The 17,705-nt window shown below is 45.5% G+C and overlaps 1 protein-coding gene across 4 annotated transcripts in view; it reads left to right on the plus strand.

Annotated features, from left to right (window-relative positions):
- Nucleotides 1–16,917, plus strand: part of LOC122927581 (dual specificity protein kinase CLK3-like) — a 59,210-nt gene extending 42,293 nt beyond the window's left edge. For all 4 annotated transcript variants that reach the window (XM_044279542.1, XM_044279541.1, XM_044279543.1 and 1 more), the window contains 7 exons: nt 192–358; nt 583–677; nt 2,336–2,465; nt 3,897–3,979; nt 12,828–12,907; nt 13,635–13,725; nt 16,253–16,917. In XM_044279542.1, coding sequence (XP_044135477.1) covers nt 192–358; nt 583–677; nt 2,336–2,465; nt 3,897–3,979; nt 12,828–12,907; nt 13,635–13,725; nt 16,253–16,435 — 829 coding nt within the window. In that variant the 3' untranslated portion in view covers nt 16,436–16,917. The remainder of the gene's footprint in view (nt 1–191; nt 359–582; nt 678–2,335; nt 2,466–3,896; nt 3,980–12,827; nt 12,908–13,634; nt 13,726–16,252) is intronic.
- Nucleotides 16,918–17,705: the final 788 nt, after the last annotated feature.

Below are 17,705 nucleotides of genomic sequence, written 5' to 3' on the forward strand. Positions count from 1 at the left end.
GTTAAAAACACTAATCCTCTATCGCCAGATAACTGTGTATCCCCTTAATCTAATTGCATTGCACATATGTAATTGTTGATCTAGTGCAGTTTCACTTACTGCCATCTGATGCCAACATTTTTATAGACCATCATTGACTAATATGTAACTAGTTTTTGGTATTCTAAGTTGTGTATTTCTTCTGTCCCTAGCATGTGTGTAATGATGTGGGATTCATTTGAGTACCATGGGCATCCGTGCATTGCTTTTGAGCTGCTTGGAAAAAGCACTTTTGATTTCCAGAAGGAGAACAATTACCTGCCATTCCCCCTCCCACAGATTAGGCACATGGCCTTCCAGCTCTTTCATGCAATAAAGTGTAAGTTGGCTATAAAAGTAAGACACTATATTCACTTCATTGTAACAGTTTCTTATCTGCTACAAGAACAGTTTTTTCACTATTTGAACGTGAAATCAGCTACACCAGAAAAATAATTATAGTTGGCAGCTAGTAAATGTACGTTGTATGGAGTTTCTATATGATTATGCAAATCCATATTTTATATTGTAACTCTGGACACACTATACGTTTTTATCTTTTAGTTCTGCATGACAACAAACTGACGCACACAGATTTAAAACCTGAGAATATTCTTTTTGTGAATTCGGATTTTTACACGTTCTACAATGGAGCAAAGGTGAGTTGACAACACTTCGACTGAGCCTAAAGCTGCCAATGCACTTTCTATAGCTGCTGAACCCATATACACATTTTGATGGCGGATTCTGATGAAAACTGCAAGTTTGGACAACAATAGTTTGTGTATAGGGGCCTTAAATGGGTTGGTTGTCTGGCCTGACAGAAAAATTAAAGGGAACCTGTCCCAAGAGACCTCCCTATCAGATGGTTTCCATAGACACATAGCTGTGGTTCACTTGATCAAAACAGTTTTTCTTTTGTTGATTCAAGGCTCTGTTCACAAATTACTTACTTCCTCCCTCCCTCCCTCACTGTGTTGGTTGAAAGGGCCAGGAAGTGGCAAAGTAGGTTGGCCACAGAAATTAGTGGAGCTTGGAAGGAACAAAAGCAACGGTGACACCCTCATTTCACCAAAGACCTAATGTGCATATTAAGAAAAAGTATAACTCTGGAACAGAGCCGTAGATTACCTAAAGAAAAACTGTGGTTTAATCAGGTTAACCAGAGCTATGTGTCTATGTACAGAGTGTGATAGGGAATTTACTGGTGACAGATTACCTTTAAAGCCTGGCTAGGGTGTGTGCCCACAGGAAAAAAAAATACTTGCCTGCTGACAGTCCTTCTGTTCCAGCGCTGCGGCTCCCATCCTGGCTGTTACAGCGCCATAGATCCCAGACCAGGCCATTTCAGGTAGCCATCACAATTGATGAATTGCTCTGACCCCTGCTGCCATTCACTGGCCTCAGTGGTTAAATGTGTGAGTACGGCCCCTAACTGCGAGCCTTAGCAGTGATGGCCAGGGACACTGCTGGCCAGTGATTGGTAGCGGTGGTCATTGGACCTAGCTTTGCTGTGAGGTCAGACAACAAATCAGCTGAACCTGCTAATTTCTGCAGGTTTTGTTTAGATTTGTATGGGAACTTCCAGGCTATTTTAATGCAGCAGTCCTAATTTCGCTATTGGCAGACCCAAAAGAGTTAGTCTAAGTACTCTTTCAAGTAGTTTTCCAGTTTTGCATCCTCTTTTAAAGTAATAAAATTATGAAGGTAGCTTGAAATTTGAAATGTAATTTTTACCTTCATTGCCCCTATCTTAACACTCTGGTTATGGACATATCACAGGAAATGAAGAGCTGCATGGACATGTCTATGTAACTAGCTGGGTAGGAGCTATAAACTAGATGGGTGTTGGGGGCGGTACTAGAGCTGTGGCCAAGAAAGAAGTGCATCATGGATTTGGTTGGTGACCCCCTGATATGGAGGGATGGATCCGGGTTTTGGACAAGACAGGAATGTAACGGCTGCAATTTTTTGCCTCTTTCTTTTCATAATGATTGTCAAAGTCCAGAGGATTCAATTGTATTCTTTTCTTTCTAGAAGTATATATTTCAGTAAAAAGTATGGATCAGCTGAATGACAGCAACTTAGTGTGAACCCATTTCTAATACAGCAGTAGAAACATTGATACAGTCTTGTGTTTTAGAAAGCCAGTTTCACACGAGCGTACTCATTCTGGGAAACCCGCTCCATGTGACGGCTGTATTTCCTGGACCGAGCAAACTCACAGCATCACAGTGACTTGATGCTGTACTTTCCCGTCTGCCCACGGGTCTACTGAACTGTACTCATGGCATTGTCTTTGTATTTGTAATGGCAGAACTGTGAAGAAAAATGTGTGAAGAATTCCAGCATCCGCTTAATAGATTTTGGCAGCGCTACTTTTGACCATGAATATCATAGCACCATTGTTGCCACACGTCACTATCGCCCTCCAGAGGTTATTTTGGGTAAGGTCTTTTCTATAGCAATCTAGAGCTACTTTATCAGAGGGTTTCCAGAAAATGGCAAATACCATAATTGTGCAGATTTTATGTTTGCTCACCACTAGGCAGTAGAAATCTATATAATCGGTACATTTGAAGCTAGTTTGAATATAATGCAATGTAGGGTTAGCTGTACAAGTTTAGCATATACTAATAAACATTGTGTGTATACTCATACAACAGTTACCCTAGGGTTACAGTGTATATACTCTATTTGTTCACACTATTAGATTTAAAACCTTCCTTTCGTTATTTTTCTTAGTCCAAAATAAAGATCCGTGGCCCAGAAAAACAAGCGATTAAATCTGCTGGTGTGCAGTAGTATTAGTGGTGTGTCTAGTAGTATCCATGTTTGCTGTAAGGAGTGTTAAACTCACAGTATTGCTTCACTGGGATATTCTTTTCTTCTGTGATGGTAATTTAGTTTTCCTGCATCCCACTCATGTAGACGTAGTGTTATGCCACGCAGTGAATGCATGCAGCACCCAATAATGGGCTTGTATGAGTGGAATGCTGCAATACCAACTGAAACATGAAAGTGACTTTAATACTGTGTGATATATTCACTATTCTCTGAATAACTTTGGAGAATGTTGGTGCCATAAACAATCTGCTAGAGCACAGCAGAGTGTTTGCTGTGAGTGAACGTGTGATAAAAGAATTAGAATATCCCAATTAAGCAATACTGTGATTTTTGACTAAACTCTAGCGTTCTGTGGATATTTTTAGGCAGGGAATCTTTCCATACCACCAATATTGGCTGAATATATCAGGGATATTGATAGTAATACAGTCACTACAGCACCATCCTTGTATATCACATTGATTATATTACAGTGAGAAGTACTTATTTAACCATCCTCCAGACAAGTTCTTGGAGAACAATATTAGCTATAAACCACTCCCTAAAGCAGGGATGTCAAACTCGTGGCCCTCCAGCTGTTGCAAAACTACAACTCCCATCATGCTTGGGCATACTACAGCTATCGGGGAATGACGAGAGTTGTAGTTTTGCAACATCTGGAGGGCCATGAGTTTGACATCCATGCCCTAAAGCAAACATGGATACTACTAAATACACCACTAATACTACTGCAAACCAGCTGTTTTAATCTCCTTGTTTTCTATTTTAATGTTTTGGACGAAGCTTACTTTTAAGAGAAATAATAAAATGAAACGATGAAATGAATGAACGTTTTAAATCTAATAGTTTGAACAAATGTGTATCTGTTGCATGAGTAAACCACATCCCTAGTCATACTAAGGGGTCTCAGTAATTCTAGCCAGTGTATGTCTATATTTAGATTCTTTTTTAACTGCTGATTTCTCCAAGTCATCATAACTACATAGTATTTTACAACATTCAAATAGCTTTTTTCCCCCCTTTAATCGCAGAGCTAGGCTGGGCTCAGCCTTGTGATGTGTGGAGCTTGGGGTGCATCATGTTCGAGTATTACACTGGATCCACTCTCTTCCAGGTAATTTGCTTTCTGAGCAGTCATGTCTTTCTATAATCACATGCCAGTGTCTGGATTATTCTTGGGAGATGCATGGATATAGTATATTTGCTCTGTAGTGTGACAGCTTATTATTTGGAAATTGGTCTTGTCTGAGAGTTGGCAAATATCATCTCAGATTTTATTAAATCTGGTGCTTCAATCGTTCAACATATATGTGCTTAAACAGGTTTTTCAGAAAGTTTTGTTTTGTTTGCTGCTGACCTATCCTTTTTGGTAGGTCGTCATTGTCTGGTCGGTAGGGCTCTGCCACTCGGGGCCCCTGCCTATCAGCTGTTTGAGAACGCACTGGCGCAAGCAGTAGCACTGAAGCCTTCTCTGCTAACCGAGCATAGAACCATACATAGTATTGTTGCTGCGCCTAGGCCATGTGACTGAACATGATGTCACATGGCCTAGAAAAAGCCACGGCACTACTGTGAGTGGCTCTGCCTTCTCAAACTGCTGATCAACGGGGTTCCCAGGTGTCGGACTTCCACCAGTCAGATACTTTATGACTAATCGGAAAATCCCTAACTCCATAGTTCCTGCTGGAGGCAGGATGTAATGAGAGATTGGTAAATTTACCATACACTGCAATACAGAAATATTGCAGTGTATAGTACAAGTGACCAAACAGTCGCAGGTTCAAGTCCTCTATGGCAACCTCTGACACTCCAGCTGTTGTGGAATCTAAAACTCCCAGCATGCATATGTATTTGGCTGTTCTTGGAACTTATAGAAGTGGATGGAGCATGCTGGGAATTGTAGTTTCACAACAGCTGGAGTGTTGGAGGTTGCCAATCCCTGCTCTAGGAGGACAAATTCTAAACTAATAAAAATAAAAACACAAATAATAAAAGACCCCTTTCCTCATTTATCATATACAGTACAGACCAAAAGTTTGGACACACCTTCTCATTCAAAGAGTTTTCTTTATTTCCATGACTATATGAAAACTGTAGATTCAGACTGAAGGCATTAAAACTATGAATTAACACATGTGGAATTATATACCATAACAAAAAAGTGTGAAACAACTGAAAATATGTCATATTCTAGGTTCTTAAAAGTAGCCACCTTTTGCTTTGATTACTGCTTTGCGCACTCTTGGCATTCTCTTGATGAGCTTCAAGAGGTAGTTACCTGAAATGGTTTTCACTTCACAGGTGTGCCCTGTCAGGTTTAATAAGTGGGATTTCTTGCCTTATAAATGGGGTTGGGACCATCAGTTGCGTTGTGGAGAAGTCAGGTGGATACACAGCTGATAGTCCTACTGAATAGACTGTTAGAATTTGTATTATGGCAAGAAAAAAGCAGCTAAGTAAAGAAAAACGAGTGGCCATCATTACTTTAAGAAATGAAGGTCAGTCAGTCCGAAAAATTGGGAAAACTTTGAAAGTGTCTCCAAGTGCAATCGCAAAAACCATCAAGCGCCACAAAGAAACTGGCTCACATGCGGACCGCCCCAGGAAAGGAAGACCAAGAGTCTCCTCTGCTGCGGAGGAGAAGTTCATCCGAGTCACCAGCCTCAGAAATCGCAGGTTAACAGCAGCTCAGATTGAGGCCAGGTCAATGCCACACAGAGTTCTAGCAGCAGACACATCTCTAGAACAACTGTTAAGAGGAGACTGTGAATCAGGCCTTCATGGTAGAATATCTGCTAGGAAACAAAAAAAAAAACACTTAGCCAGAATTGCCATTTTTCGGTCACCTTGCCTCCCCAAAAAATTTGAATGAAAACCATTCAAAAAGTTATATGCAATCCAAATTGGTATCAAGAAAAAATGTGTGGTGTTGTGTTTTTTTTTTTTCCCCAGATCCCTCTTCCTCCTCAGAGCTCAGATCAGACCTTTGCATCAGACCCCCAAGCTCATTAATGCTTCACTCACTGTTACCTGGTCTTCTGCTGGCCTAGTGCTGCACTGTGAACATAATATGTACTTACCTCCTGATGCTGTGTTCAGTCAAGACACGTGCATTGCGGCACCCGGAAGACTACCAGGGAGCAGAGAGTACAGCCAGCGCAGCACTTCTCAATGCTTCCCGTGCCTACTGTATATTGATGATCGCTTTCATAATAGAATCGGTCAGAAGCATTTACACTATAGGACGCAATTCCATTTCATCCGAATTTTTGGTGGGAAAATGTGCGTCTAATCAGAAAAATGTAGTATAACAAACGGTGTATAAATTTGTTATCTATGGAATTGAACAGCCTTTACTGCACAGTGATTGCTGTAAATAAAAACAAAAAAACAATGGCAGAATTGTATGTGTGTGTGTATATGTGTGTGTAATATAAATATATATATATATATATATATATATATATATATATATATATATATATATATATATATATATATATATATAATTTTTTTTTTTTTTTTTTTTTTTTTTTTATATTTCAGTAGTAAAATGTCAGAAAACCCTTTTAACCCCTTCCCGATGTCGGGTCTTTAAAGATGGCGCATAGGGAATGCTGTAAATAAGAGTTTCTCGCCCATGTTCATTGGGGGAAACAGAGACCGGGGGTATAGCTATGTCCTCTAGGAGGCGTTGACACTAGTAAAAGCTGTTAGCTCCTCCCCTGGCAGCTATACCCCCTCCAGCCTGGAGAGAGAGCTTCAGTTTTTTTTCTAGTGTCAATAGGAGGGTAAGACCTCCCTGCTCTGGGATCTCCTGAAGATTTTTTATTTTAGTAAAAAAAAAATCCTCCTTTTTCAGATGGGACAGTGGTCGCCTCGCCTTCCTGTTCTCCTGGGGTCAAGTTGCGCCAGTGCCGGTCATCCGCACTGCTGCCTCCCCCACAGAAGACAAGGTGGACCAGGGCAGCTTCGCTCCCCTGCATCCCGCCAGCCAAGGGGTCACCTAGGTCCGCCAAAGAGAAGAACCTCCCGCCATACCAGACTCCTGCCACTCCGGTGCCAGCTGCTGAGGAGGTGACCCTGCTGGAGAAGGTGACCTTATAGGCCCACTTAGGGAGGGTGAAGAGGAGGAAGATTAGGTGAGTACACGGGATAGGTAAGTATAACCCTCTCCCTCCTTTCCTATTTGAAGGGTTCTACAGAATAGACTTCCTCCTTGGCCAGACAGTGTTTTTTTTATTTTTCTCTTTTCTCACTAGCCCAGCTCCACAGTCTTCCCTCTCCCCCAACCCGTCGCTATTACCAGTGGGCATGTACACTGGCACTTAAGGGGTTAATGACCTTAAATCACAGCGGGCAACAGTGCGCCCCGCTTTGGTTGGGTGTAGAGACGTTGCAGAGTGCCTGCGTATAACACAAGGGTTGCACCTCTGATCTCCCCTTGTCTCCGTTCCCCAGCGATAATCATCCCCTGGAAGTGGGCGCCTTAAAGTGCGCCACTGCAGGAGGCCATCACCAACATCGGGTTCGGGCACCACAAAAATCTGGCCTCGTCTGATTACTCCACCCAGCGCGACATTCTGCTCTGCGCCTCTGCCTGTTGGATACCACCTCCTCCTCAGACCTTGGAAGTGACTCACGGCTGGCTTCTGAGTCCAATATCTGAGGAGAGGCAGCTGTGCGCCTCGTAACAGTCAGACTACTCTCCCGCCGCTCTTTCACCCAGCCCCGGCTTGCGGCCTCCTCAGCAAGCGGGCGCATTTCTCGGCGGTCTGGCGCGACTTTACCTACTGTGATGCGCTTGTCTGGTGAGCGTGCTGCCCTTCGGCCGGCCGCGGCATGCAGCATTGTCCCCGCACCCCTCGGTGCTCCGACCGTACAGTTGGCCATGTTTCATAACTTAAGCCCCGGTTGCGGCCTACTAGCCCGCACTTCACCCCGGGGAGGGAGCGGTCTGGTGCGAATTCTTCCCGCCCTGCCTCCCCTCCCCCACTAGCTTAACCCTCCTGGTCAGCCATCTCTTGTGGCTGGCACAGGTTTTCATGGTTTTCTATATGCGGGGCTTTAATGTTGAGGGTTTTCACTCCTCTGCTTCTTGCCCAATTACCAGTGGGCATCTCAGAATTAAATTAAGTCCATTCGGGTTCTCCCCCCTCAGTCCTCATCACTGCAGGAACCCCCCGTCAGTATCAGACTGGGCCCGGGTCCCATCACATTCAGGAGGACCCTTCAGTTTTTCCATTCACCCTCTGGGGTCAGTTTGGTTGATAAAGCGCTGCCTGAGCAATCCACTGGTAGATCTGGATATTTCCTTTTACCCTCTGGGGCAGTTTGGTTGCCAAGGGCTGCCCGCGCCATCCATTTGTGTACATCCAGACCTTCCCAATCACCCTCCGGGGTCATTTGGTTGATAAGCACCACCTGCTGCAGTTTGTGTACTTCTGGATTGTCCCAATCACCCGCCTGGGTTGTTTGGTTGATAAAACGCTGCCTGCGCAATCCAGGTGGCCATCCAGACCTTCCCAGTCAATCTGGGTTGTTTTGGTTTATAGGGTGCTGCTTGCACAATCCCATGGTGGACATCCGGACCTTCCCAAGCACCCTCCGGGTCGTTTGGTAGATTAGCACCGCCTGTGCAAATCCAATGGTGGACCTCTGGACCTTCCCGTTCACCTCCGGGTTGTTTGGTTGATATCCCCCATCTGCGCAATCCAATGGTGGCCCTCTGGATCTTCCCACTTGCCTCTGGGTGGTTTGGTAGATAAGCACTGCCTGCGCACTCCAATGGTGGATCTCCGGCCTTCCCAATCTCCTTCCGGGTAGTTTGGTTGATAACGGAACTCTACCGCCGATGATTCTCATATTGTCTCTACTTTACCTATCCAATGTGCTGAGACCTTGGCTTGCGGTTGGACATGCCTCATTCAGGCGTTCCTTTCTCGGTAGTTTATCAGCCAGCATCCCATTCTCTCCACAAGCTTCTTCGGCTTGAGGGACATTGGTGGACCACTTACCTTTTCCGTGGAGCGCTTCCCTTTAGCAGGGGTGGACCCTGGGGTTTCGGTTAGCCATTAGTTCCTTGCTGGGGCAGTTTCGGCGCTGTGTATCCTTTCCAGCATCCTCTGACTCACCCCTGGCCCATAATACCTTCCTCCATACCGTCCTACTTTACCACATTGGTGTCTGAACTTGTTTTTTTTTCAGCGCTTCGTATTTCTCCCCTTGATCCTTGCGGGAGATGTCACTCCAACTACTGTCCTGGGAGGTGGTCTTCTCTGGTGGCTATCGCATCCATCAGATGGGTGTCTGGGTTGAAGCACTCTCTGCAGAGAGCATCCCGGTTCTAACGGGGATAAGCGGTTTCCCAGCCAGTTCATTCCTTTTCTCCGGTGGTCTCTGATTTCCATTTCAATGAAGAAACTGTCCTTCCATCACTGTGTCCCTCCCCTTCACCCCCTAGGGAAAGGGAGTCGGGTCATTTGGACGTTGTCAGGGCTTTGGCGATTTATTGCTAGCCTCCAGTTCCTTCCGGTGTACGGACTTTCCTTTTTTTGTCACCCCGGAAGGTCCTCGCAAGGCATTGATGGCCTCCAGGGTGGTAATTCCACGTCTGCGTTTACTTAAGCGCACTGCACTCGGGGCGGGGTCCCGCCCTTCGGCGTCACGGCTCACTCCACCAGGAAGGTGGGCGCTCTTGGACTCAGAGGATTCAAAGTTCCGCCGCACAGTTGTGCAGGGCGGCTACTGTCCTCCTTGCGCACATTCACAAAAGTTTGCCGGATACATGCTTATGCTTTGGCAGGCGCTGTCTTTGGACCACTTGGTCTTGCAGGCGGCAATTCTTAGTTACCTACTAGGGCGTTTGCTCCATGGGTCTGTGGTTTTCCCTCCCTGTGGACTAGGGCTGCACGATATGGGAATTTTGTACGATTGCGATTAGGGCCCTAAAAATTGCGATAACGATATGCGATGCAATATTTTAAAGGAATTGTGCTAGAGGTCTATTTGCTTCGATTTTCCCATATGAGCCGCTGACGCGGCTGGGTATGACATAGTTATGGGGGATCTGTGGATGCCGCTGTGTTGTGGGGGATCTGTGGATGCCGCTGTGTTGTGGGGGATCTGTGGATGCCGCTGTGTTGTGGGGGGATCTGTGGATGCCGCTGTGTTGTGGGGGGATCTGTGGATGCCGCTGTGTTGTGGGGGGATCTGTGGATGCCGCTGTGTTGTGGGGGGATCTGTGGATGCCGCTGTGTTGTGGGGGGATCTGTGGATGCCGCTGTGTTGTGGGGGGATCTGTGGATGCCGCTGTGTTGTGGGGGGATCTGTGGATGCCGCTGTGTTGTGGGGGGATCTGTGGATGCCGCTGTGTTGTGGGGGGATCTGTGGATGCCGCTGTGTTGTGGGGGGATCTGTGGATGCCGCTGTGTTGTGGGGGGATCTGTGGATGCCGCTGTGTTGTGGGGGGATCTGTGGATGCCGCTGTGTTGTGGGGGGATCTGTGGATGCCGCTGTGTTGTGGGGGGATCTGTGGATGCCGCTGTGTTGTGGGGGGATCTGTGGATGCCGCTGTGTTGTGGGGGGATCTGTGGATGCCGCTGTGTTGTGGGGGGATCTGTGGATGCCGCTGTGTTGTGGGGGGATCTGTGGATGCCGCTGTGTTGTGGGGGGATCTGTGGATGCCGCTGTGTCTGTGTTGTGGGGGGATCTGTGGATGCCGCTGTGTTGTGGGGGGATCTGTGGATGCCGCTGTGTTGTGGGGGGATCTGTGGATGCCGCTGTGTTGTGGGGGGATCTGTGGATGCCGCTGTGTTGTGGGGGGATCTGTGGATGCCGCTGTGTTGTGGGGGGATCTGTGGATGCCGCTGTGTTGTGGGGGGATCTGTGGATGCCGCTGTGTTTGTGGGGGGATCTGTGGATGCCGCTGTGTTGTGGGGGGATCTGTGGATGCCGCTGTGTTGTGGGGGGATCTGTGGAGGCCGCTGTGTTGTGGGGGGATCTGTGGAGGCCGCTGTGTTGTGGGGGGATCTGTGGAGGCCGCTGTGTTGTGGGGGGATCTGTGGAGGCCGCTGTGTTGTGGGGGGATCTGTGGAGGCCGCTGTGTTGTGGGGGGATCTGTGGAGGCCGCTGTGTTGTGGGGGGATCTGTGGAGGCCGCTGTGTTGTGGGGGGATCTGTGGAGGCCGCTGTGTTGTGGGGGGATCTGTGGAGGCCGCTGTGTTGTGGGGGGATCTGTGGAGGCCGCTGTGTTGTGGGGGGATCTGTGGAGGCCGCTGTGTTGTGGGGGGATCTGTGGAGGCCGCTGTGTTGTGGGGGGATCTGTGGAGGCCGCTGTGTTGTGGGGGGATCTGTGGAGGCCGCTGTGTTGTGGGGGGATCTGTGGAGGCCGCTGTGTTGTGGGGGGATCTGTGGAGGCCGCTGTGTTGTGGGGGGATCTGTGGAGGCCGCTGTGTTGTGGGGGGATCTGTGGAGGCCGCTGTGTTGTGGGGGGATCTGTGGAGGCCGCTGTGTTGTGGGGGGATCTGTGGAGGCCGCTGTGTTGTGGGGGGATCTGTGGAGGCCGCTGTGTTGTGGGGGGATCTGTGGAGGCCGCTGTGTTGTGGGGGGATCTGTGGAGGCCGCTGTGTTGTGGGGGGATCTGTGGAGGCCGCTGTGTTGTGGGGGGATCTGTGGAGGCCGCTGTGTTGTGGGGGATCTGTGGAGGCCGCTGTGTTGTGGGGGGATCTGTGGAGGCCGCTGTGTTGTGGGGGGATCTGTGGAGGCCGCTGTGTTGTGGGGGGATCTGTGGAGGCCGCTGTGTTGTGGGGGGATCTGTGGAGGCCGCTGTTGTGGGGGATCTGTGGAGGCCGCTGTTTGTGGGGGATCTGTGGAGGCCGCTGTTATGTGTCCTAAACTGGGCACATAACTGCCTTTTGCGTGTAAAGTGTTTTACTAGTGTGTGTGTGTGTGTGTGTGTGTGTGTGTGTGTGAAACAATCTCTCTCTCGTCACTTAGTAACCGCTCGCTGCAGTGCATTGCATTCATAGTGAGTACAGAGGCCGGACCTGTTAGGAGAGAGATTGTTTCACCCACACACACACACTAGTAAAACACTTTACACGCAAAAGGCAGTTATGTGCGCAGGGCCCCTTTATATATAATCGCAGCATTTTCGGGTCGGCCATATCGCATTTGCCGATTTATCGCGATTCGATTGTTTTTTCGATTTATCGTGCAGCCCTACTGTGGACTGCTCTAGGACGTCCCATGGTCTCTGTGTCCCCCAATGAATATGGGTGAGAAAACTAGATTTTTGTAAAACTTACCAGTAAAATCTCTCTCTCTCTTCACTGGGGGACACAGCACCCACCCAGTATTGTTATTCGGCCACAGTTGGGGCTGTTGCTGGTTAGAACCTGGTTCGGTTCTTGGCATTGTTTGCTGTTCCACGTTTTTTTGTTGGTTTACTTGCTTCTCCTACTGCTTCTCACAAACTGAAGCTCTCTCTCCAGACTGGAGGGGGTATAGCTGCCAGGGGAGGAACTAACAGCTTTTACTAATGTCAACGTGTCCTAGAGGACATAGCTATACCCACGGTCTCTGTGTCCCCAATGAAGAGCGAGAAAGAGATTTTTACTGGAAATTTTTTTTTTTTTGGTGTGTGTGTGTGTGTGTGTAGTGTCCCCCCCCTTCAATTCCACCCAATTTAAATTTTATTGTTCCGCAAAAAAACAAGCCCTTGTACGGTTATGTGAATGGAAAAATAAAAAAGTTATGGCTCTGGGAAGGCAGGGAGCGAAATATTAAAACGCATAAACGGAAAATCGCTGCATCAGGAAAGGGTTAAAGAGCTGTCAGTGGCACCTAGTTTATGGCATCCGGAGTTTTGACCTTCTTTTCAGTCAAATTTAATACATAATTTACATGAACAAAGGAAATGCAATTTCGAGAAACATATAGCTTTTGTTCTCTCTCAACTAGACGCATGATAATCGAGAACACTTAGTTATGATGGAGAAAATCCTTGGACCATTACCCCGCCGCATGGTATACAAAACAAAGTAAGAAGACGCAGTTAAATATTGTAACGAGTATGCTGACATTTACTGCTTCATATTAGTATACCTCCATAGATTAAGTAAAAATTTTTACTTAAACAAAGTCCAGTTTCACACAGGAAAAGCCTGCCGGATCCGTACTAATGTTTGCACTCGTGTGCTGCCAGAAGTCCGGCCACAGCACGGCAAACATGCCGAGAGGCAGCCGGACAAAAACTGCTGCATGCATTGTTTTGTCACCCGCCTCTCGTTCTCTGTGCTGTAGCCAGATCTCCAGCTGGTCCCCATTATAGTGAATAGGGCCAGATGTACTTCCGGCAGCAAATGTTTGTACGCATCCGGCAGGCTGTTCCCCTGCTGGAACAGCCTGTCGGAAAAGTTTAAAGGGTTTATCCAGTTTCTCAAACGGCCCCCCCTCATGTGCCAGGCCCCTCACAGATAATATACTTACCCCGCTCCTGGTCCCAGCACTGCTGCTGCTTCTCCCTGTACACTGAGAGCAGCCAATGGCAGGCGGAGACGGGAACGAGCCTTCCTAGCATCGCGAGTGACGCTAGGGAGGTTCATCCCAGTCACTGCCGACACTGGATGTGGGGACCGGAAGCGGGGTAAGTATATTACCTGTGAGGGCTGTTTGACAAATTGGATAACCCCTTAAAGTAGTGCTTCAACTTGTGAGATTAAGGTATCTTTTTATTTTTATTTTCTCCTTTTTGTTCTCTTTAAAAAGGAAACAAAAATATTTCCAAAATGGATCACTCATCTGGGATGAGACCTCGGCTGATGGTCGATACGTCAGTAAAAATTGCCGTCTTTTGAGGGTAAGTGGCATCTTGTTTTTGTTGTGTATGTCAGGATTGGAATACTTATAACCTAGGCCTGTGGTGTCACACCTTCATTATTTCTGCTGTTTTGCCCCATTATTGATGCAGACTAAAGACAATTTATGACACTATTTCTCCAGAATGGCGAGTCTCTGTGCTAGTTTAAAAATGCCATGAAAAACATGGTTCATTTCATTGTTTGGGTATTTTAACATCATGACCGAATGATTGAAATGCTGTTTAGCAGATGAAACCTAGCTTTAACCTCTTCCCATTTTTTTGTTTCTTACTCCCTGCCTTCCAGGAGTCCTAACTTCTTTTTTTTTTTTCCCGGTCACATAGCCAAATCAGGGCTTGTTTCTTCAGGGCAGCTTATACTTAATAGTTGCACCACTTGGATATTCTATTTGCTGTAGTGGTAAGATGTAAAAAATATAAATAAAATCTAAACGGGCTTGTATTTGGGAGTCCTTGCACAGCTAGGTTGACTGAAAAAAAAATGTTTAAGAGGTTTGTATAAGGCGATGGAAAATACAACAGATATTTAAAAGTGGTATGGTCATAATTGCATTGACTTGCAGAGTAAAGTTATATTATATATAACGTTATCATATACCACATTAAAAATAAAAAAAAACACACAATTGCCATTTTATTTTATTTTTGCTCACCTCCCCAAAAAAAAAGCAATCTCAGACTATGGATTTTTTTTTTGTTTCAAAAATAAAATCATTGTGTAAATAAAATCATTGTGTAAAACTTGCATAAATAAAAAAAAAAAGGTATACATATTAGGTATCGCCGCGTCCGTGACAACCTGGTCTATAAACCTGTCAGATGAATGTTGTAAATAACAAAAAATAAAAACTGTGCCAAAACAGCTATTTCTTGTTACCTTGCCTCACAAAAAGTGTAATATAGAGCAACCAAAAATCATATGTACCCTAAACTAAAACTTCCACCCTATCCCGTAGTTTCTAAAATAGGGTAACTTTTTTGGCGTTTCTACTCTAGGGTTGCATCAGGGGGGCTTCAAATGGGACATGGTGTCAAAAAAAAAAAACCAGTCCAGCCAAATCTGCCTTCCAAAAACCGTATGGCATTCCTTTCCATCTGCTCCCTACAGTGTGCCCGTACAGCAGTTTACGACCAAATATGAGGTGTTTCTGTAAACTACAGAATCCGGTCAATAAATATTGAGTTTTGTTTGGCTGTTAACCCTTGCTTTGTTACTGGAAAAAATGTATTAAAATGGAAAATTTGCCAATAACTCTTGTGGAACACCTAAAGGGTTAACGACATTTGTAAAATCAGTTTTGAATACCTTGAAGGAGTGTAGTTTCTTAGATGGGGTCATTTTTGGGTGGTTTCTATTATGTAAGCCTCGCAAAGTGACTTTCAGACCTGAACTGGTCCCTAAAAATTGGGTTTTTGAAAATTTCTGAAAAATTTTCAAGATTTTGCTTCTAAGCCTTGTAACATCCGCCAAAAATAAAATATTCCCAAAATGATCCAAACATGAAGTAGACATATGGGGAATGTAAAGTAATAACTATGTAAATACTATTTTTGGAGGTATTACTATGAATTATAGAAGTATAGAAATTGAGACTTGGAAATTAGCAATTAGTTTTGGTAAATTTTTATTTATAAAAAAAAAAAGTACAATATCTCAGAATGGCCTGGATAAGTCAAAGCGTTTTAAAGTTATCACCACTTAAAGTGACACTGGTCAGACTTTCAAAAAATGGCCTGGTCCTTAAGGCGAAATAAGGCTGTGTCCTAAAGGGGTTAAAATAGGAATTCGAAGTGGGTTTTAGTACTTGTGCAGAGCTCACAGCCTAGGAGAAGGAGACGCCCAGGAGAACAAGGGCAGACTCCTCCTATTATAACTAAGTCTCCGCCTACTATAACCCAGTGACCGAACATACCGGAGGCTCAGCCTGATGTGCCCGTGTGGACTCCTGGCAGCGACTTCGTTGAGCGAGGTGCGCATCAGGCCTGCGCATGCGCACTTCGCTCAATGAAGCCGCTGCCAGGAGTCCGCACGGGCGCATCAGGCTGAGCCTAGTGCGCAGGCGCGGGATCTGGCAGAGGGACGGGGAGGATTGCGGAGGCGGCACTGAGCTGTAGCAGGCGGCTCTGAAGACAGGGAAGGTGGTGCTGGGCACTGGACGGCGAGGGGTGCGGCCGGGCACCCTGTATTAACGGACCTCCCCTTGGGCACCTTAAATAAGTGATTGACAGGTTTTAAAAACCATTTTTTTGGGCAAATAGAGCCACAGTGAGGTTTAACAAGGCCAGCTTAGGATTCTTCTTAGTCTGGACATGAGCATATGTTTAGGTTAGAGTGGTGAAATCTGATGACAGAATCCCTTTAAAGACCCAACATCCACTGTACATGTACAGTGTATGATGGGAAGGGGTTGAAGATGAAGTAAAATGTCAGTTTTGGCTTTTATAATTGAACTGCACTTTATTTTCAGAATATTTATTTGCCTTTTCATCTGCTCATTTTTGATAGACCTACAAGAGAGAAGATTCCCCTGAGCATGCTGAGTTGTTTGATCTGCTCCAACGGATGCTGGAGTATAGCCCTACACTAAGAATCACTCTAGATGAAGCCCTGAGACACCCTTTCTTTGCCAGACTGAAACCTGAAGAAAGGAAGCTAGGGAGTAGAACATCCAGGAACCTTAGCCGATGAGGAAGATGACCTTTTAATAATTTGTCACTTTCCATCCTTTAAACATTACATTTGACAAATATTCTGAACTTAAGACTCCTTGGACACTTTTTTTTTTTTTCTTCAACACCTAAAAAAACAGAAGTAGAACTTAGCACCATTTTGCTTAATGTCTTAAAAACCTTGTGATGCCTATTAGAATCCTTATTGTCAGTATTCCACATGTGAAGACTGCGAGTGAACCATGAGCCCTCAAAACTAAGAACTGCTGAAAACTGTATGGCGAACACTGTGTATAGAGCATTTGATAAAGCATGTGCTGAATAGTACTGTATATATGTACATTTGTAAACTCAGGGATATATGGGGAACATGTAAGTCTATCAAGAATGGAGTGATTTCACTTTGTATAAAAAGCTCACTGTTGCATGTGTGACAGGTACTTGGAGCGGTCTTAATATTTTTGTAATTGTGCTGTCTGATAAATAAACTTGGAAAAGATATAAATGTCCATTCATTAAAATAATGCTAAATGTTTTGTGACCACATACATTTGGTTTTAAACTTTTGTATACCAAGGGTGCTTTTACATAGAGGTTGTTTTGTGGTGTTTATGTGCACTTTTGTATTTTTTGCTGTAAAAACGCCAGCTTCAGATGTTAATTATATGGGAAATAGACCAATGAGAAATTATCAAAGATGGTTTTAATATCTTTTAACCCCTTTCCGACAGCCTCTGTACATGCACAGTGCGCTGGTCGTGCAGAAACTGCGCCCACTCCATCAGTGGCAGCGGCCCGGCTGAATCCGGCGCATTAACACTTTGTATGCCATGCTCATTGCTGACTGCAGAATGCACGGGGTTTGCGGAGGGAGAGTGCCCCTTCTCCGAACCCATTGGGTCCCTGTGCTGCTGTGACGGGGACCCGATGGCTGGTAAGGCATCAGGACTTGCCTCCTACAGAAGTTTGAGAGAACCAGTATTACACTGACAGGCAATGCATTACAATACTCAATTTATTGTAATGCATTGTAGAGGGGATCAGACCCCTCTACAGTTAATGACCCACAGTGGGGACAAAAAATAAATAAAAAATTTTTTAAATAAAAAAATGCAGTTTCCCCTCATCAAGCCATATACAATAAAAGACATATTGGGTATCGCCACTTCCGTAATGACTGACTCTATGAAACATCACTTGATCTACCCCATCAGATGAATACCATAAAAAATGGCACCAAAATAGAAATTTTTTGGTCACTTTGCTTTACAAAAAGTGTAGTAGCGAAT

This window comes from Bufo gargarizans, chromosome 2 (assembly GCF_014858855.1).
Source record: "Bufo gargarizans isolate SCDJY-AF-19 chromosome 2, ASM1485885v1, whole genome shotgun sequence".
Classification (NCBI taxonomy): Eukaryota; Metazoa; Chordata; class Amphibia; order Anura; family Bufonidae; genus Bufo; species Bufo gargarizans.